The 22,719-nt window shown below is 43.7% G+C and overlaps 1 protein-coding gene across 1 annotated transcript in view; it reads left to right on the forward strand.

Annotated features, from left to right (window-relative positions):
* Window positions 1-720: 720 nt before the first annotated feature.
* The window catches only part of LOC134612513 (granzyme A-like), a 36,512-nt gene continuing 14,513 nt past the window's right edge, over window positions 721-22,719 (forward strand). The window contains exons 1-4 of the mRNA XM_063456894.1: window positions 721-768; window positions 20,429-20,509; window positions 20,599-20,749; window positions 21,364-21,508. Of these exons, the coding sequence (XP_063312964.1) occupies window positions 20,443-20,509; window positions 20,599-20,749; window positions 21,364-21,508 (363 nt within the window). The 5' untranslated portion in view covers window positions 721-768; window positions 20,429-20,442. The remainder of the gene's footprint in view (window positions 769-20,428; window positions 20,510-20,598; window positions 20,750-21,363; window positions 21,509-22,719) is intronic.

Below are 22,719 nucleotides of genomic sequence, written 5' to 3' on the forward strand. Positions count from 1 at the left end.
AGAGACTGGGAAATCCAGGGACGGACTATAGGAATGAACCCAGAAATCCCAGCATAAAGAAAACCAGACATAGAATAGAAAACCAAAAGACCAAGAAAAACTAAACAAGAATTGTAACGAGTACTGGATACCAGAAGCCAAGGCCAGACATCTCCACAGAACAGAGCAGGACGTGACAAGAGCTACTTAACCCCACTTCCACTTGCCCACAAAACCTGTGAATGCAAATCTCATCCAAAGTATGTGATTGGAGATAATCTATGATCTAGGTGATGGTGTAGTTGAAGGTAATCAGGAAATTACACTTCTAGTCTCTGAGGTCCTAGAGGAAGTAAATGAAAATAATTAAATCGGGAGCTGGATATAGGATCCACTCTAACAAGAGAAATAAATTACCCTCTGGATTTTCTGGTCACAGTTGACCTTGTATTCAAAATGGAGAGTGAGAGAAGTAGATTAGCTTAGCATTGTAGACATTGTCAAATCAAAAGAACATTGCCTTTGTGTTTCTACTCTTACTGTTCACAAGAAGAATTATTGCAATACAACAGATAACATGGTTACAGAGAATACATATGTAAAGTTCAGATAATGCTTTCTCATCAGATAATTTAGGTTCTATGATACGGTATTACATATTATGATCTAAAAAGGTGTGTTTTAAAACACATGATATGTATAAATAAACAAGTTATTTTGAAAAATCTAAGTGCTCATTACTGTACATTCAAACTTGCTGGTGAGAGTGGATAAGGGGGCATCTGACGGGTGAGAACTATTACTTTAAATATACCACAGTCAACACTTTTGTATTTATTTATAAATAGCTTGATATTATGTTGGAATATTACTGTATGTCATTTTAATTGTAACAATTTCCTTCATATATACATACATTTCGAAACAGTTTCTTACTTATTGTAAATGCTACCTTCTCTTCCTAAAATCTATGGGATAAGCAAACTGTTGTTTAAAAAAAAAGAAAAAATACTTCAGGCTGGACATTTGTAAATGCATTATAAACATAATGCAAAGAAAATAGATACTTAACTTTTCCAGGCATCAATGGATTCTGCTCAAACCAGGAAGTGGCTTCGGCCAATCAGGTGTCTTCCATTCTGTTTTTGTGGGACTAAACTAATCATATAAGCCCTCCAGTACCAGTTACATTATTCAGGCAGGATGAAAAGATCTGCTGAATACGCTGTTTGCAGTCACACCACAAAATTGTGAAGGGTACTGTACATTGTGAGCTTAAACTGCCTCACATAGTTGGTCAGGTGAGGACTTGAATACAGAGCACTCGTGCAGTGTAGGGATTCTACACACATATTTGGATAGCAAGAGGATATATTGTAATATCTTCTTTTAATATGTGGGATAGAAAAGCCACAAGAATAGTAGAAATTGTTGCACCATAATCTTCTCTAATTTAATCCCTTTAAGGCTGTCAGTCACAGATCAGCTGTCAATTGATATGACAATATAGGACTTACTTGTCACGACATTTTACTAACACCTAAAGCTTACTGGCATGAACAAATATATCTAATTGTCAGAATAGTACAGGTTCCCAACATGCAAATATAGAACAATAAACATGACATATTACTGGTCCTGAGAATGTCTAGGCTTAGCGTAATAAAGCAAGAGAATATTCAAAGGTTAAGTCAGGGTGAAGGGAGTACAAAAACATGACAAAACAAGATAAGCCAAGGTCAGGATTGGAGAGTTCAGAATAGTCAAGACAACCTAGACGTCAAATACCAGCAAATTAGGTAACAATACAGAAAACATTCTCATACTACTACAGACCATGGGAGTGCACAGACCAGTGGCGGATCCAGAAGCTAATCTCGGGAGGGGCACTGGCAGATCATTTTAAGAAACAATCCAGGCACAATAACCACTACAGCTCTCTGTATTGGTTTTGGTGCCAGGATTTCCTGTGGTGCCCTCCCAGAGTAAGTAGTCAAACCGTTTAAAAAAAAATGTTTGATAACTTACCCAGGGTCTGCTGGGATAGTGGCTGTAGTGTGTGTGTGTGTGTGTGTGTGTGTGTGTGTGAGTGGTGCAGTGTATGTGAGGGTCGCAGTATGTGTATGGAGGGGTAGTGCGTGTGTGAGAGGGGTGCAGTGTATGTATGGGGTAGCAATTTGTATATTGGGAGCAGTGTGTTTGTGTGTGAGTGGTGCTGTGTGTGTGTGTATGTATGGGGGGCTGTGTTTGTATCGGGGCAGTGTGTATAAGGGGGCAGTTTGTGTATTGGGGCTGTGTGTGTAAGGGGAGGGCTGTGTGTGTAAGGGGGGCTGTGTGTGTAAGGGGGGCTGTGTATGTAAGGGGGGACTGTGTATGTAAGGGGGGACTGTGTATGTAAGGGGGGACTGTGTATGTAAGGGGGGGCTATGTATGTAAAGGGTGCTGTGTATGTGAGGGGGGGCTGTGTATGTAAGGGGGGGCTATGTATGTAAGGGGGGCTGTGTATGTAAGGGGGGCTGTGTATGTAAGGGGTGGACTGTGTATGTAAGGGGGGACTGTGTATGTAAGGGGGGCTGTGTATGTAAGGGGGGCTGTGTATGTAAGGGGGGCTGTGTATGTAAGGGAGGGCTGTGTATGTAAGGGGGGGCTGTGCATGTAAGGGGGGCTGTGTATGTAAGGGGGACTGTGTATGTACGGGGGGGCTGTGTATGTGAGGGGGCTGTGTGTGGTGCAGTGTGTGAGGTGATAGGGGGCAGATTAAAGATATTATTTTTTTATTATTAAATAATAACTAACAAATTATAGCTAACGTCCCCCCTCCCTTCTTACCTTTGCTGAGGGAGGGGGAGACATTGCTCTCTTCCAGTCCCTGGTGGTTCTAGTGGAGAGAGTGAACTCTAACCTGCAGCTCAGGTTAGAGTTCACTCTCGCGAGAACGGAGCGTTGCCATGGTAACGCTCCGTGCTCGCGAGAGGAGAACCCGGCGGAGCTGCAGGGAAGATCTCCCCCAGGTTCTCTCTACCTCGCCCTCTCCTGCCGGCCGCCCAGCAATGTGCCTGTGGGTCGGGGAGGAAGATCACTGATCTCCCCTCCGGTCCGTGATGGCAATCAGCAGGGCTGGTGCTTGGATAGCACCAGCCTTGCATGGGCCGGCAGGGGAGAGCCTCGGGCAGCAATATTTTCTCGGGGGGGGGGCAATTGCCCCCCCCCCCCCTGCATCCGCCAATGGCACAGACCTTCTTTGGTCATTGTGTTAGGGTTATAAAGCTCTTAAAAAGGGATTTGATTAGTTTTATTGGTGTACAGTTGCCAACATGGGATAGAATATGATTAGCGTGGTTGCAGGTGGAATAGGACAAGAAATCAAGGCATAAAAGTAGGTGTATAATAAGGTTTGGATTGGATGTCGACATGCATATATATATGTTATTATGCCATTAGTGAAATAATATTGTGTTGGGCATGGACATTGGCAAATACGGATAGGGTGTTATACTGGATTCAAGGGATAATGTCTGCCACTGAATCAGTGTTTCTTTTTTTATTATTATTATCATTTATACGTTTTTATATGTTTTCAGAAATATACAGTTGTACTAAGATCTGTTTAAAAAAGGAATATACATTTTGCATGGTATGAGTATATCATAGAGAAACAATAAAAGGAGTCGTGAATAGCTACACATCGAGTTAGCATTCACAACAAAGTGCATTTGTAGAGGAATATATGCAAAAAAGACTATGCTTAGTCATACATATGAGTTTTGAGAGAGGAACAGGTTTATAAGGTAGCAAAAGTGGATGGTTCACTATATGAGTTAGTGCCTGTACAAAAGATATTATTTGTAACCAAACAATATTAATATTAAAATCAGAAAATAATGATATAAAAGTTAAACAGAAGCAATGCAGCATAAATAATTAAAACCAGCATCAATGTTTATCTATCTATAATAATGTGATTTTTGGGTTCAAAAAGGCCTGCCTGTAATTCACTTGATTGGTATTACTACATGATTACTACGTGTCTTGATTGGTATTACTACATGATTTTTTTACGCCTTGTCTGTGGATCTACCCCTATGAGTTGTTGACAAGAATTGTCACCAAGGCTTCCAGATCTATTCAAATCTTCAATCAATACAAGTGCAATATATAGGGTTTGTCCAGCTAGGGGAGACAAAAACAGCACGACATAGTGCAAGACTCTATAGCAAAATAATAGTGTATATTAAGTGCCAATTGGCCACTCACACTTTAGAGCCAAATAAAGAGCCTTTGTAAATTAGTTGATGTCAATCTTCTCAAATCTTTGACTTTATTAATGTCAATATCGTTCATGAAGAGAAAAGATAAAGTGCAACCAAATAAGATAACCATAAAAATAAAGTGCACCATGCAGAATTTATTTACTTACTCACAAGAAAACAGTGGCGGGTGAAACTTGTCCCCGAAGATTCACAGGATAAGTCCTACGTGTTTCATCCCAGTTAGGGACTTTCTCAGGGACAGTTTCTCAGTTGAAGACACAATACAAAGTGCAAAAACAAAACAAAAAAACCTTCCCTCCCTCTTCCTTATACACACCCCTCAATAAGTTCAGTGTTGGGGCGGGGCCAAGCAGCCATGAAGAGCGGATGTCATTTCAAATAGCTCTAGGCCCAAAAATCTTAATCCAGCATAAATCTGCTATATCAAGTTTCACCGACCCTAGAAGTGTCTGCTTTGCTTGGGGGAACTCTCAGGGAACACACCTATGCCCTTTATTTATGGTTTGAATGCCAAATTAACCCGCAAGACCCAACAAACATTCAGGCCGAGCAACCTGCTGCTTGCTGCAGAGCACACAGAGGTCTTTGCTGATTGGGCCCTATATCCACCTCCTCTTTAAACTGCATACCCCTCATTGGGGGTGGGGCATACCAGGCCGAAGCCTCAAACAACAGCATCCCATGGGACAAGGGACATCGGCAAGTTACTAACAGGCACTCTGCAACCAAAAGCCCCTGATCCGCCTGACAAGGAGGCCTCCAGATGACGAGGTCTGTCAACCCCACACAAGGCCTACGAAGCCTATCCCAATAATCTCCAGCATACCCGCGGAAGCACCAACCTCAGCACCCTCCACCAAACAAGATATCGCCGATCTATATGATCAAATCCAAAAGCTGAAGCAGATATAGCTCTGGGGAAGGAATAGGTGCAGGCTGTCATGGAGAGGGTACAAGTCACAGAGGAGGATGTGCTGGACCTCAAATGTGCCCTCTCAGCCTTAGAGATGATCGAGCATACCCTGCAGTCCTCAAACGTTACAACTAACCCACGAGTAGACTTCCTCAATGATAGAGGTCAAAGAAAGAACCTAAAGATTAGAGGGGTGTCAGATGCTGTGACCTCCAAGGAGCTTCCGCACCTGCTACAAAGGTTACTAGCCTGTTAGAGCCAAAGTTAGAAACTGATTTTTTGGAACACAATTGCAGGAAAAAAATTGTAATGTCACTTTAAGAGAAAAAGTCAAAGAAAGCTTACTTGTTGAATAGCCGGGATAGAGAAATGGATAACTTGATCAGCCAGTAGATAGCAGAATTTCCTTTCTTCAGAGCAGGTTAAGCAGAATTTGGTAAAAAAAAAAGTCAGTATTTAAGAATTAAGGCAGAAATGGTTTTAGAGATTTTGATTAATGGAATATGTAAATGTTGTGAATGGATTAATTCCAGGATGAGAATTATGCACACTAGACAAGAAACAGCAATTAGTTGAAATAGATTGGCAGACAGTGGCGTACACATGACCCATGGGGCCCCGGTGCGAAAATGTATCCGTGGGACCCCCCCCCCCCCCGCACGCTTACTCAGCGCGGGCCAGGGCCGCAACACATGGCGGCGGGCACCTGGTCGCAGGGGTTGCAGGGCTGCGACCCCTGCAACCGCGGTATGTACGCCAGTGCATACAGATGCACACACACTTAAAGGACCACTACAGACACCCAGAACACATCAGCTCAATAAAGTGGTCTGGGTGCCAGGTCCCTCTAGTTTTAACCCTGCAGCTGAAAACATAGCAGTTTCAGAAAAACTGCTATGTTTCACTGAGGGTTAATCCAGCCTCTAGTGGCTGTCTCATTGACAGCCGCTAGAGGAGCTTCTGCGATTCTCACTGTGAAAATCACAGTGAGAAGACGCTGAACGTCCATAGGAAAGCATTGAGTAATGCTTTCCTATGGGCGGTTTGCATGCGCATTCGGAGCTGAGTGACGGAGAGATCCCCAGCGCCAAGGGTGTCCGGCGCTGGAGAAAGGTAAGTGTTTAAGACATGCACACACTCATGAACAGACGCATACACACTAGTTAACAGACACACACACTGAGTGACAGACATACACACTCACTCACTTACAAAACACACACTCACTAACAGACACACACAGTAACACACTCACTGACACACTAACACTAACACACACACACTCACTAACACTCACACACACACACTCACTAACACTCACACAGACACACTCACTAACACTCACACACATTATGCAAAATAGGAAATTATGCAAAATAGGAAATTTACCTATTTAATAGGAATCTTTCTCTTTCCTAAATAATTACCTTAGTGAGGTCACAGGAACCCAGTCCTATAAGGGTGGTAAGATACTTATACATGTGAGTGCGTATATATATATATATATATATATATATATATATATATATACTGTAAAGTCCAATGCAAATGAGCACAGACAAGTATCGTGATTAAGATTCCACCCTGCATTTATGCAGATATCCTCAGCGATGACCCTGCATTAAACCTAACTTTTATAAGAAAAGCAAAAAAAAAAAGCATGGGCTATGATCAAATCATTTTTTATATTTGCACTTGCGCGCGCACGCGCACACGCACACACACACACACACAGTTATTTAGTTTTTGCAGGCTTACAGAGAATACATATTTGTATTACTATAATAGAGCATAGTGCTGATCATATACATACCGTATAAGACATTTTTTTATGATATTTTTATGCTAAAATAATCCAACCCTTTTGTTTCATTTTTGTTTTTTCCCTAAGCCTAACCTGTGTATATACACACACTTTTTTTTTTTAAATTTAATCCCCCCAGCCTCCCTACCTTTAGAAGTGCTGAGGGGATTCCCTGGGGTCCAGTGGTGGTGGTGGTGCTGCTGGGCGGGTTATCTGGCTGGCGGACGCGCGAGGGAGCACTCTCTCCTTCAGCTCCCTCGCGCGCCGCGTACTGATACCGGAGCCAGAAGATGACGTCATCTTTCGGCTCCGGTATCAGTGCGGTGCGCGAGGGAGCTGAAGAGGGAGCACTCAGGGGAGAGTGCTCCCTCGCGCGCCCGCCAGCCCGGTGATACCACGGCCAGCCTCTGGGGGCCCTGAGGTGGCCGGCTCCTGGGCCCCCCAGGGGAAGAGGCTGGCCACAGTGGGTACATACCGGGTCGCAGGGCGGCCGGGCCCCCTGGTGGGCCGGGCCCGGTCGCAGCCGCGACCCCTGCGACCCTGGTATGTACGCCACTGTTGGCAGAAGTAGTTTATATCGTTCCAGAAGGAAAATTAAGAGTCTTAGAGGATGTTTAAGAACTAGCAGTTGATAGTTCAGATAACATCTTGAGACAGCAGGCTGAAGAATTGTCAAAAGTCCGGTCCGAATCATAGTTAGAGAAATTAGCAGTCAGTTAGGAATTAGCAGAGGTTCGGTACACTTAAATCAAAGTAGGGAGCTCAGAGGGCACCTTTGCTTCGCTTAGTAACAAATTCCAAAGTTGCCGCGGCTTCCCGATAATGCGGCTGCGTCTAACATCAGTCGATCGGCGAAACCCAGAAGTGTCTCCGAAGGAGTTTGCCGATCGGTAAGTATGACGTAGCCACAGTTCCGCCTGCCAAACTGGCAAAGTCTATAGTCCTGGATGGTGTGTACCAGATTGTAAAGTCACCAAGAGCGCCTGTGGCCTCTTCAAGAGACATCATTTTTGGTTTCATTAATTTGCCGACAAGCAAAAATTCATGAATGTTCTGAGGGATAAAACTTCTCTGGACTGAGTCACACCAACTGACTTTCTATCAGGACTTTACCCACTCCACCCTGCAATGGGGACAAACCATGCATCCTATTACCCAGAGGTTACAAGAGGCACGTTTCCCGTACCGGTGGTCCACCCCAGGGGCTTTAACGGCTCATAAAGCAGAGAAAACATACAGAATCACATCACCAGACGAAGCCTCCATGTTCTTGATGGATCTCAGTCTCAAGGAATCAACACATGAGACCCAGAGGCCCAGACCTGGTCACCACTGGGATGTCCGAATATCACTCTCTTCATTATTTCCAGGGAACGGGACTCAGTGACTATCATAGTAGACCATTAAGTTTCATTTTATTTTATGTGGTCTTGCAGCGTCAGAGCCACTACCCTAGGTCTTAGCATTGCCGTAAGGGCATCTTGAGTTTGTTTGCTCATTGAGAATTCTCTTTTGTACGATATGGTTCTGAATGTAAGTGCCTTGTTGCCTTTTTGGTGGCAATAAGACCTCTTCTGATAACCAGTCAGATTCCACCAATAAAGTGCATAAAATAAACAGGAGAAAAAAGGAGAGCAATCTAGTGCAATATTGCCATAAACCATATAATGCTTCTGACGTTGTTTGTTGTTCAGGAGTGGCTTGAAAAAGAGGAATACGACATCTGAAGCCCATGTCCAGGATCCGTCTGTGTGTGGTGGCTCTTGATGCACTGACTCCAGCCTCAGTCCACTACTTGTGAAAGTCCCCAACACTTTTGAATGGCCTTTTCCTGACAATCCTCTCCAGGCTGCGGTCATCCCTGCTGTTTGTGCACCTTTTTCTTCCACACTTTTCCCTTCCACATAACTTTCTATTAATGTGCTTTGATACAGCACTTTGAGAACATCCAACTTCCTTTGCAATTACCTTTTGAGGCTTTCCCTCCTTATGGAGGGTGTCAATGATGGTTTTCTGCACAACTGTCAGGTCAGCAGTCTTCCCCATGATTGTGATTCCTACTGAACCAGACTGAGAAACCATTTAAAGGCTCAGAAACCCTTTGCAGGTGTTATGGCTTACTTAGCTGATTAGAGTGGGACACTGTGAGCCTAGAATATTACACCTTTTCACAATATTCTAATTTGCTGAGATTGTGGATTTGGGGTTTTCATGAGCTGTAAGCCATAATCATCGCACTTATGACAAATCACGTCTTGAACTATCTTGCTTTGCATGTAATGCGTCTATCTCATATATTAGTTTCCCCTTTTACGTTGCATTACTGAAATAAATGAACTTTTGCACGATATTCTAATTTTTAGAGTATCACCTGTATAGTCTAATTTACTTGAAGCCCATATAAGCTTGGCTCCAAGTTTGCAGACAGCGTGCCAAATATGGAGTGGCACAACCCCGATTTGATACCGTTTTAAATGGAGATTACCAGGCCATGAGACACGTGTTTATATGCCCCTTTTAAGGGGATGGACTTTGGATGTATTACAAACAAGTGCTTATTCTCCAGGGGGTGTGTATTAATTACACAAAGGTGATGCAGGGTCAATCACTCTTCCTCCATTGGTTCTGCATAGGAGGCAGATAAATTGGCCTTCAGTGGTCCTGTTGCCTTTCATTTTCTCGAAACTACTTTCCATCTGGAGCATTGTGGTTGAGTTAGTCCATGTGTTGGTGAGTGTATGGAATACCAGTCCTCAATGGAGCACATAGGGCGTTCAAGTGCCTTGATAAAAGCTTGTATCTCCACTGCAGAAGCGATTAAGTAGGTTTTATTCCTGTGGTTCACAATGACAGCAAAATGGCATCCCCAGCTGTAAGGCATCTGTGATAGGCTTTAAGGTTTTATGTGCTTGTAGGGTGATGCAGGAGAAATCCTAAATAATCCTGGTGTCAATGTTGTTCAATGATTTCAGGTCAGCCATTGCACTGTGTTGCCATGCCCTCAGTATCATTGGGTCTGTATTTATTATTAATCTGAATTTGTTCTCTATTCATTTACTGGTGGGATAGTTGACATATCTTTGTTAGTCCAGCACAATGAAGGGTTTTTGATTGAGCTGTTGGGTCACAATCTCAATGCTCTCCAGGACCCCCAGATCTGGTCTGCTACATTCTGCTATAAATCAAGATAAAAAAAATATATATATATATATTAACCCCTTAAGGACCAAACTTCTGGAATAAAAGGGAATCATGACATGTCACACATATCATGTGTCCTTAAGGGGTTGTTATGGTACTTTTTGAAAGTAAACCAAAATGTTCAAATGTCTATCTGTTCCTGTCCAAATCAATAAAATTAAATTGCGTATATACGCTGAAGTAATTAAGTCTGACACACAAGGTTCAGGTTAAAATAACTTCGAGAAAGTTTATTGGCAAGTGAAGAAAAAGCGGGCGCGCAGGCCCTTTTAAGAGGCATTTTGCGTCATCATTGATTATTAGAATATCAGCAAATAAACACCATCAATTGGATTAATTGTTAAGTGTCGGTGTTAGTGTCTTACCTATTGGTTCAAAAATAAAAAAAGGTTAGTCCCGTGCCCACCCATCAGAGGTGGGATTATTCTGGACACGGGTGGGGATAAGGGGGTCCTAAGCGTCATTTTACACGGTCAATGATATCAGGCTTCATGTCCAGGTGCAAGGTCTCTTATGAATAGAACATTTCATTACTACTGTGTTCTGTGGCCTTCAAACTATACTATCTCACAAGTTCTAAGGAGTAGCCAGCAAGTCTTAAGGAGTAACCAGCACCTCCTGGTATTTGTCCTTGTAGGAAAACACAGTCTTTGTCTACTGTACTAATTGGGTTGAGAAGTTCAGTCACGTAACGTAGTTTTAAAATGAACAAGTCAAGTCATGAGGACAAAATGGAGGATTGAAAGAGTCAGGTTAGGGGGACAAAATGGAGGAGGAAGTCACAGTATAAAGTTAAAATGGAGTTAGTACAATAATTCAATACAAGTACAATAGTAATTTTTAATAATTCCACATCAGTCCCCCCTATGAAATGTTAGATTCTAAGAGATAAAACTTTATTATGTTAGTATCAGAAGACGTGTTAACCCAAAGGCACAGAAACCCCGTGGCCGCTAGTTAGGTGTTAATGCAAAGTGCAAGTCTGTCCCTAGAGCTGACCCTAATAATAGGCTAACTCATCCATCAGTATGGCTCTCGAACACTTCACACCCATGGGTGTCCCATGGCAGCTAACCCACCACTTCTCCACACGGGGCCTTTACCATTCACTGACAGATGCTATCCCTAAGCTAGTCCCTTCCTAGAATTCCTGCACTTTATCAACAAAAGGGAATGTTTGCAGCGGCAGACAGGGTGAATTGATGTCTTGGGATTCTTGGTCATCAACTTCGAGATGGGTGAAAGTGGGTGCCGCTTGGTCAACAGTCTTCATGAGGGATTTTCTCAGACATGGGAGGATACAACAAAAGAGAAGAGCAAAGATAAAAAGAAAAATTAGTATAGCCATACCAATCTGCATTAAAGCCTTTTGCCATCCTGTCATCCAACCAAACCATCTTTCCCAGGGATCTTTTATCCCAGAATTCCTTTTTAATTCTTCAGACAGGTCGTTTAACTTTTCTATGGCTAATGTAACTTTACCATTAGGGCCTGTGTTTTCTGGGATATAGGTACAACATGTCATGGTGTCGGGCAAAATTTTACAAACCCCTCCTTTTTCGGCTAAGATCATATCTAGGGCCATTCTATTCGCTTCCTCTGAGGCAGGAGATTTCTTGCAGTGGGAAGCGTGGATCCAATTTGGCCTACCGGCCAATTTGACGGAGGTTGCGGTAATCAGAAGAACTTGGAATGGACCGTCAAATCTTGGTTCCAGGGTATTTTTCCGCACAAACTTCTTGACCAGGACCCAATCTCCGGGAAGTAGGTTATGGGAACCTGTATCCAATTCGGGATCTGGAATTGAAGAGAAAACTTGGGCATGTATTTTGTTTAGGACATTTGCAAGTTCAGTTACATAGTCTACTAAAACATCTGATTGGAGTTGCAACTGCTGCGGATAATAACAACCTAGCCTGGGTGCTGTCCCAAATAGAACCTCATATGGGGACAGTGAATGCTTCCCTCTAGGTGTGTGCCTAACACTAAATAAAGCTATTGGTAGGCTTTCTGGCCAGGGCATCTTTGTTTCTTGTGACATTTTTAACATTCTGGTTTTTAGAGTGCCATTCATGCGCTCCACTTTACCACTACTTTGTGGGTGGTAAGGGGTATGGAAGGCTAGAGTCACCCCTAGGGCAGTCCAAATTTCTTTAGTCACAGTTGCTGTAAAGGCTGGGCCTTGATCACTCTCAATGACTTCTGGGAGTCCGAATCTACATACAATATCTGTAAGTAGGCGCCTTGCGGTTGTTTTTGCAGTGATATTGGCCACTGGGTAGGCTTCTGGCCAGCCTGAGAACATGTCCACTATTACTAGTGCATATTCATGGGGCCCACTCTTGGGCATTTGGATGTGGTCAATTTGAATCCGCTGGAAGGGGTACATGGGCTTTGCCAGGTGTTTCGCAGGTACTTTAACTGGTCTTCCTGGATTGCATTTTGCACAAATGACACAGGCCTTGCAGAAGCTATTGATCAATGTTGTGATTCCAGGTGCTTCATAATACTTCTGTATGAGGGCGGCCATCAATTCTTTTGACAGGTGTGCAGGCCCATGTGCCCATTGGACAACTGCTGGATACAAATTTCTGGGAAGACAAAATTTGAAGTTGTTGTAATATATTCCGTCCTTTTGGACAGCTCCTTTCTTTTTCCATTTCTGGATTTCTTCAGGAGTGACTGCAGCTTGTTGTTCTTGTAAAATTTGCAAATCAGTAGGAAGAGTTTGCAGAGCAAAAATAGGGACTTCTTCTTCTTCTTGTCCGGACACTTCTTCATCCACTTCCTGCAGATCCCTGGCCGCTAGCTTAGCAGCCTGATCAGCTAAATGGTTGCCCTTTGCTTCATCTGTATCCAATTTCCCATGGGCCTTGACTTTCAAAACGGCCACTTCTTCGGGAAGTAGGAGGGCATCCATTAGCTCCTTGATTGCAGTGCTGTGTTTGACTGGTGTACCGGCGGTGGTAAGAAATCCTCGTGTCTTCCAAATTAGGCCGAAGTCATGTGCCACACCCAGAGCATATCTTGAATCTGTATAGATGTTGGCACGTTTTCCTTCGGAAATTTTGCATGCTGAAGTCAGAGCCTGTAATTCAGCTTCTTGCGCAGACATTGCTGGCGGTAAGGATGATGATTTGATGACTTCGTCTGTTGTGGTTACGGCATATCCTGTGTGATATGTTCCTCCTTCATCGGCATATCTTGATCCGTCCACAAACAGGGTAAAATCCGGATCTGGTAATGGATTCTCATGCACAGTTGGTAAGTGTACTGTTTCCATTTTCATCTGTTCAAAACAGTCATGAGGTGTTTCTGGGTCATAATCATTCTTTATGACCAGGTCTTGAAATTCCTTTTCCAGGAAATGGCGTGGCCATGCTTCCAGAAGGTCAGTTGTTGGGTATTTGGCAATACCATTTTCCTGTAGCTGTTCTTCATTCATGGTGGCCCATAGTTTTGCCATGGGCCCAAGATCATTCCATGACCTTGTCTTCAACTTGGTAACAGGAATATGTGGGATAGCGGTATCCCAATGGCGGTAGAGGTAGTTAAGTTGTTGAGGTAGCTGGACCAAGACCATGCTATTACCTTCAGAGTCACAATAGAAGTCTTGTGCAGTGAGCTTTACATCGGTCCAGTGGTAAAGCTCATCTTCATAGCAAGGTTCGGGAGTAATGTTTGGCTTGTACCACATGGTACAGAAGGCGTAATCCGGGCCTTCACAAAGAGGTGTCTCATCTTCATAAAATGACAAATGTGGATGCATGACTTTCTTGATACATCCACAGAGCAGGTAGATGTAGGTTTCATCTGTGATAAATCCATAATAGATACCCCCCTCAGGGAGTGGAAGAAGAGTGGACGGATTAAGCACTTGACATCTTTGGATGGAAATGTTGTCAGGCAAAAGAAGATGACACTGTAGGCGCAGGTGTCTGGCTGGAGACACGTGCTTGAGCTGGACTTGGTTGATAATAGCAGAAATGTCATGAGGGGCCAAAACAACCAGAGGGTGGCCAAGGACCAGGTCCGAGGTTCTTTCAATGAGCTCTCTTGCGGCAAAAACAGCCCTGAGACAGGAAGGAGTCCCTCTGGCCACAATGTCTAGTTGACATGAGAAATATCCAATAGGCCTCTGGCGGCCTCTTAAGTCATTCGTTTGGGTGAGAACTCCTGTTGCGTGGCCTTGTCTTTCAGAGACAAATAATTTGAAGGGTTTGGAGTAGTCAGGTAGGCCCAAGGCAGGAGCAGAAGCAATGGCACGTTTTAAAGCACCGAAATTGTCCAGAGCTTCATTGGTCAGACAGAACGGGTCAGACTTAAGAGCATCATAGAGAGGTTGCATAAGCAGAGAGGCTTCTGGGATCCATGCTCTGCAGTAGGAAATGAGGCCTAGGAAGGCATGAAGAGACTTTGAAGTCCTTGGAGGTGGAATGTCCAGAACAGCTCTTACCCGGTCCCGAGTAAGATGTCTGGTACCTTGAGATAGGCAATGTCCAAGGAAGATCACTGAAGATTGACAGAATTGTAGCTTGATGAGCGAAGCTTTGCATCCTTGTTCTGCCAAATAGCAAAGGAGACTAATTGAGCAATTTTCAGTAGTGGGTATATCAGCTCCACAGAGTAACAAATCATCCACATACTGGAGCAGAACAACTTCTGGGTGCTCGGCTTGCCATGGATCAAGGATGGTACCCATGGCCTTTGCAAATTGACTTGGAGAATTTTGTGCCCCTTGGGGCATGACAGTCCAGGTATACTGTTGCATCTCATGAGTGAAAGCAAATAGGTATTGACAGGAAGGGTCCAGGGGGACACTGAAAAAGGCATTGGCCAGGTCAATGACTGTGAAGAATTTTGCAGATGGTGGGACTCCAGAGAGCAGAGTATGGGGATTTGGTACAAGAGGGGTATCCAGGACGGTAGCTTCATTGACAGCACGGAGATCCTGGACCATCCTGTACTTCTCTGGCTCACCCTTTGGAGTTTTCTTTTTCACAGGAAATAGTGGGGTGTTGCATTCAGATTTACATTTTACCAGGGCACCCTTCTCTAAGAGTGCCTTGATGTGGATAGAAATGGCAGCAGACTGTGCTGGTTTTAAGGGATATTGTGGTTTTCTTGGTAGCTTAGCTCCTGGAATGAGCTTCACCACCACAGGGGGAACATTTAGGTGACCTATGTCCTCTGGGCCTGAGGACCATAACTTGGCGGGCACCTGTGTTTTTAATTCCTCTGGGAAATTAGACCTTAATTCTGCTGCTTCCTCACGGGGCTTTTCTAAATGCAGCATCAGAGGCAAGGAGCACAGGGCTGAAGTATCTGATACAGATAGAGGTGTAAACATTTCTATCTGTCCATCCGGGGTAAAGGTGATGGATGCTTGCAGGCGTGAGAGAACATCAGCACCTAACAGGTTAATTGGGCATGTGGAGGATACTACAAAGCGAGCGAGCAGGCTAGAACCAACTCGTAGTGGAGTTGTTAAAGGGCTATGTCTCGGCTGGCCATCCACTCCAACACAAGAGACATCAATATTTGACAGAAAAGATGGGTCTGGCAGGTCTTGTTCTCGCAGAACACTACGGGCTGCACCTGTGTCAACAAGAAATGTGGTGGGGTGGCCTTCAATGGGCAAAGTCACTGTGGCAAGTGGCCCCCCTTTATCCCCTGTAGACACTGCCATTACAGGGGTTACAGACACAGGCTTGCCAGCTTCCTAATCATCTGGTTCTTCAACAATTGGAACCTTTTTCTCGGTCTTGGGGCCTGGGGCAGGCTTGGAGAACTTTTTGGGTGCCCCTGGTTCCCTTTTAGGTTCCGGACAGTCACTTCTGTAGTGTCCCTGAGCTCCACAATTAAAACAAATTACATCCTCTAACTTGACTCCCTTGGTGCCAGAGGTGATGGGGGTAGCGCGGGCCACCATGAGGGGAGCTGGATTGGATCTCCTTGGGGTCTGAACAGATTCCAAACCTCTAGCAACTAGAAGCAGGGTATCCAGGGGAACAACCTTATATTCAGGGCGTGCAGCAATGATTCCCTTGCGTATAGAGTCTTTAACACCTTGGACAAACGCACCTGACAGCATTTGTGAATGAATTTTGTCTGTAAGATCAAATCCTAAATCTGTAAACATTTGATACAGTCTTGCATGGAACCTTTCTACTGATTCTCCTTTGTCTTGAATAACATCAGTGAGGCCAGCAGCCTGATCCGCAAGTTTGTCTTTAGCCCATTCTCTTAATTGGGTGCAAAAGGTTACCCCGGAGGGGTAATCAACATCACTGGAAAGTAGATCTGTACTGAGGTGACGGGCCATGCTCGGCCAGTATGCATCCCCTGCTTTAATAGCACAAATGCTCAGCAAATCACGCCATGCGGCGGAATAGGTCTTTTGAATTTGAACTATCCCTCGGTAAAAAGGCATAGGCTGTTTTTCTGGGTCGGGGAGCGATTTCATTAATGCGCTAGCTTGAGTGGGGTTAAAGGCAACATATTTAGGAGGGGTCCGTTCACCCCGGCCCTTGTGTCCAAAGGGATCATCGATGGAACGATGAGTTGAGGCTCCTGCAGCGGCTCCTGCAGCCTCCGACGAGTCCTGGGATGAACTATCCTCATCTCTCTCATCTAATTCTATGATCTGAGCTTTCTTTCGTGCAGGGCCCGGGTAAGGTGACAGGACCGGAGGATGAGCGGGGGTCCCAGATGCGGGGGTGGCTAGCGAGTCATAACCGGGGGATAGGTAGTCACCGGGAATTACCGGCATCAGGGCTGTACTGGGGGCCGCCATATTAGTGGCCGGAAAGGGTATTGTATTAGGGTTAAGGGAAGAAGTGGCGGCCATGTTGGATGTGGGCACATCCGGAGCAGACTGTGTCGGACTGGGCATGACCGGGACCTGGGGAGTGGCTTGGGGAAGGGGTAGTGGATATCCGGGATAGGGCAGAGTCATGGGATACGGGAAGGGGTAGGGCCAGGCTGGGGAGGGGAAGGAGGTGGGGTATTGGACTGGGGTGGAGATGGGAGGGGACGGAGAGGGATTGGTAGGGGTGGGTGGAGGGGGAGGAGTCGGGGCGAGGGTGGAAGAGGTGGTTAGTTGGGCGGATGAGGAGGGGAGGGGATCATGAACGGAGAGGGAGCGTAGGGAAGGAATGGCAGATGAAATGTTAGGGAGAGGTACAGCAGGTAGCGTAGGGATGGATGAGGATGATGGGAATGTTAGGGACGGGGAGGGGGAAAAGAAAGATCCATCAGAATTCAGGACCGGGCAAACAGGGGAGGTGGCGGGATGGGTGTTAGGAGGATTGGGAGTGGGGAACATAGTCAGCTGGCTATCACCTACTGCTGACTGAACCTTGGGGATAGACGTCCCCTGGGCGCCACTTTGGGGCGCTGGCTGAGGGTAGACCCCAGCAACACAATTCTGATGATACACAAACAATTTCACACCTTTGTGATTTATTTCTTCCTCAACCCAACCTTCTAGCTGAATAGCCTTCGCTACTCTGTACCATGCTTCAGCAGTCTTTAATAAACCAGTATCTGTAAGCTTGCCTTTCATTTCTGCCAGTAACTTACGCCAACTTTCTGGTTGCAATCTTCCACCCGTTGGTACAGTAATTTTACATACTTTTGCAATCTTTACAACACCTTTAACCATCTCCTCACCCTCTCTGTTTTCTACCAAATCACATGCTAACCAGCCCTTACTGGGCTTACCCAAATCCTGCCCCATAATCCCCCTACCCCTATACCAGCGTCCTAGATATAGAGAGAGAGAGAGAAAACTGAACAAGAACGTCTACAATGCTCGACTGCCACCCGAGAACCGTAGGACTTTCTCAGGTGCGTCTTCCCAAAACGTAGACTAGTCACTGAATCCGCCTACCCGGGGTGGTAGACACGGATTGGAGCGAGGTGAGAAGTGTGTGACCAATCACTTCTCTTTTAAGAGGAATGGGAGTGGATAGTATAATAATATAGGAAGTATAGAAAAGATGAAAGGCAAGGAAAATCCTTAGAGACAGACACAGGAGTTCATGAGACTCCTAATTAGACAAACAAGACAACAATACAATTGAAATACAGTGCATGCATCACAGTACAAATGAAATCAACAATAATCCCTTTCCTTTTACATGTGCTTACTCCAAAGTCACCTCCCTCAACCTCGTAGTGTCCCCGCTCGGAGAATGACTTCCTCAAGTCTCACTATCACAATTAAATAATCAGTGGACCTTCAACTCAACTAGAGCCGAAGGGTCCGGGTCAGGACGTCCCCAACTCAACTAGAGCTGGATGGTCCGGGTCAGGACGTCCCCAACTCAACTAGAGCTGGATGGTCCGGGTCAGGACATCCCCAACTCAACTAGAGCTGGGTGGTCCGGGTCAGGACGTCCCCAACTCAACTAGAGCTGGATGGTCCGGGTCAGGACGTCCCCAACTCAACTAGAGCTGGATGGTCCGGGTCAGGACGTCCCCAACTCAACTAGAGCTGGATGGTCCGAAAGCGCACAGTGAAGCTAGCTAGGCTATCAAAGTGACACAAAATTGGATCACAGGAAACTATGATTCTACACAGATCCCACAGTTCCACAAACTTCTTTTTCCATACAGCCACAGCCACGAGGCTCCTAAAAGAAGTAAACAGGCAACAGAAGACCCCCAGGAACACATCCACAGGTCAACCCCCCTTTATCCCAAAAGGGGTAAAATACAAACAGATAGACAGATATACTGAAAATCCAGGCAAGTCCCCTCAGGTCCGCCCCCCTTTATCCCAAAATGGGGAAACAGACAAACAATTCAGACACACCCAGGCAACAGATAGACTAAAATGCAGGTAAACAAGTGAGTAACGAGGCACCGGGCAAGATATTACCTGTCTTTGATGTCCTCCCGGGAAGCAGTCACAGACACGTGGACGGGTCAATCAAAGGGGCCGGAACATACCGGTGGCTCTGCAGAAGTCTCTACCGTGTACCTGGAGGTGATCAATCTCCTTTCCTTCCCCCCGGATTCCTCCGTCCACCCTTGTCTTCCTTAGGACGGCTCACCGGCCGGACATAGCCCGATGCCCCACGTTGGGCGCCAAGTTGTTATGGTACTTTTTGAAAGTAAACCAAAATGTTCAAATGTCTATCTGTTCCTGTCCAAATCAATAAAATTAAATTGCGTATATACGCTGAAGTAATTAAGTCTGACACACAAGGTTCAGGTTAAAATAACTTCGAGAAAGTTTATTGGCAAGTGAAGAAAAAGCGGGCGCGCAGGCCCTTTTAAGAGGCATTTTGCGTCATCATTGATTATTAGAATATCAGCAAATAAACACCATCAATTGGATTAATTGTTAAGTGTCGGTGTTAGTGTCTTACCTATTGGTTCAAAAATAAAAAAAAGGTTAGTCCCGTGCCCACCCATCAGAGGTGGGATTATTCTGGACACGGGTGGGGATAAGGGGGTCCTAAGCGTCATTTTACACGGTCAATGATATCAGGCTTCATGTCCAGGTGCAAGGTCTCTTATGAATAGAACATTTCATTACTACTGTGTTCTGTGGCCTTCAAACTATACTATCTCACAAGTTCTAAGGAGTAGCCAGCAAGTCTTAAGGAGTAACCAGCACCTCCTGGTATTTGTCCTTGTAGGAAAACACAGTCTTTGTCTACTGTACTAATTGGGTTGAGAAGTTCAGTCACGTAACGTAGTTTTAAAATGAACAAGTCAAGTCATGAGGACAAAATGGAGGATTGAAAGAGTCAGGTTAGGGGGACAAAATGGAGGAGGAAGTCACAGTATAAAGTTAAAATGGAGTTAGTACAATAATTCAATACAAGTACAATAGTAATTTTTAATAATTCCACATCAGGGTTAAACATCAAAACAAAACAAACATATTCCACTAGAGTGAGAATTGCCCGGAAATCATGGCAAATATAAAGAGAATTTCATAATTTAGCGAAATAGCCAAATTAAAAACAATTTAAAAAATTCTCAGTTTGGCTTTGTTGTCCTTAAATTTGAAATTCACTCTCTCTCTTTAATGAATAACCCTGATAGTATATACTGTTTAGTTGTGTTTCACGTAAAAAGGGCAAGGTGTATTATATAGGAGAACATATTGTTTAAAAGTGTGTTTTGTGCAGATGGTAAGGTTATAAAGTAATTAAAATTATATTTTGTCATTGGTACATCTGGCATCATGTTTTTACCTGCTGCACCATATCTACAACATATATGTTTTTATTTTTACAGGATTTGAACTTCTGATGTACGTTATTATGAAGATTTACTGGATTCTTCTGATCACAGCAGTTGGTGTGCTGATTATTAAATGTAGGGTTTTATTATATTCTGAAAACTAAACAAAATTAATTCATTCTAATATATATATATATGTGTATTTTATTTTTTATTCTCAACAGGTCGATGTGTGGGAATAATAGCAGGGCATGAAGTGAGACCTCACTCAAGACCATACATGGCTCTAATAGAAACTCCATTAAAAGATTATGACTCTTGTGGTGGGATTTTAATTAGCCCAAACTGGGTATTAACAGCAGCCCAATGTGATATGTAAGTAACTCTAAAGCTGCATTATTTTATATTTGGTAGCATCATAATAATAATTATTAATAATAATAATATTTAAAAAGCATTTTGTTGTCTGTTCTCTTTTGGTTGGTGATTGCCTCCTTCTTTTTCTTTCTTGCTTCCTGTCTTCCTGTTCTTCTTCCTCTCATTGGAGGAGAGTGTTTAAGACTATAGTCCATAGTCCGAGCAACCTTTAACCCATGAGATACTACGAGTTTTGATACCTATGGGCCGATGGTAGTAAGGGTAGAAACAAGTATGTTCATGAATGACTATGAGAAGGCAGTGTATTTTATTGACCACATTCATCAACTTCCTTCATATTGCACTGTGACAATTCTTCAATGTACATTACATGTCCTACTACTGTACCTTAATTTTTCTTCTGTATGTTCCATTTTTCAACTCAATAAACATGTAAAAAAACTAAATAGTATCCCCCATCCCATGGACATGGCCACCCACCTGCTAGTATTGACCCCCTTACTCATGATATGTATGATGAGGTAAAAGGAGCGGAACTTTTATTGTAAAACTCCAATGGAATATTGAATCCTACAAATTACAAATGATATGTCTATTTCTTGTCTTCCTAGTAATAGCGCAACTAAAGTTTACCTGGGTCTCCATTCGGTACTATCTAATTTCTCTGGAGTGCAAGTGTTTAAAGTTATACAAAATGAAAGACATTTACTGTTTAACAGGAATAACAATCTTGAATATGACATACAGATATTAAAGGTAATGTAGCATAGTAATTTGATAACAAAATGTCCAAATTAAACTTTTAAAAACGTAATTGTACTATTACAAAAAAACGTTAATAGTTTTTAAAAGCATTAATAGTTATTTTGGCCTTTTTTGTAGCTGAGCAAACTGTCATATTTCTACTATACATGTTTGCTAGAGTTAAAGTGAATATAACATTTAATATACTTAACTAAAAACGTTCTTGCCCACACTCTTTAGTTTTTTTATTATTAATTTTATTCTAAAAGTTGTTTTGCGTTCTATTGGATTTATTCAATTTTTCGATGCACTAAATAAAGACAAAGTTTAGTTATTGTTCTTTCCATGTTTTACTCTTTCTGTAATACTTATTAGACAAAGCAAGTATTAGCCAATAGTAAAACTAGCCAGGGGCAGGTGGACCTCCTAGTCTCCAGCGTATAAGCTGTTTACTTGGGACCAGGGGTACATTTATAAAGGTTTGCCTTCTCAAGAGTTGAATCTCACCTTGGAAGCCAACCAAACTCAGCAGTCTGACACTCAAGTAAATATATATAAAACCATTGACAGCTGTGATGACGTTGTTACAATGGCATCTGTCAAGGGGTGGGATGTATCAGGCAGAAGTTAAAAGTCAGTTTTTGAATTCCATGTGTTGGAAGCAGGAACAATTGGCAAGTGAAAAAATGTAAATGACATTGACAAGGATCAAATAGTGATGGCTGGACAACTGGGTCAAAGACTCAAAACGGCAAGTGTTTCCAATATGACGTGGTTAGGACCAACCAAAAGTGGTGCAAGGAAGGACAATCAGTGAACTGACGTCAGGGTTATAGGTGCCCAAGGCTCATAGATGCTCGTGGGAAATGAACGCTAGCCCATCTGGTCTGATCATACAGAAGAGCTAATGTAACTCAAATTGTTGCAAAATTGAATGCTGGCCATGAAAAAAGATGTCAGCATACACAATGCATTGCAGTCTTCTGTGTGAGGCTGCATAGCTGCAGGGTGCACATGATTGCTGTTCACAACCAAAAGCACCCTTAAATGGGATGTGAGCATCAGAAGTGGATTATGGAGCAATGGAAACAAATTGCCTGATCTGATGAATCATATTTTCTTTTAGATCAGGTTGATGGCTGGTGCACGTGTGTCATTTACCTGGGCAGGAGATGACAGCAGGATGCACTAAAGGAATAAGACTGGACGGCAGAAGCAGTGTT

Source organism: Pelobates fuscus, chromosome 5, assembly GCF_036172605.1.
Source record: "Pelobates fuscus isolate aPelFus1 chromosome 5, aPelFus1.pri, whole genome shotgun sequence".
Taxonomy (NCBI): Eukaryota; Metazoa; Chordata; class Amphibia; order Anura; family Pelobatidae; genus Pelobates; species Pelobates fuscus.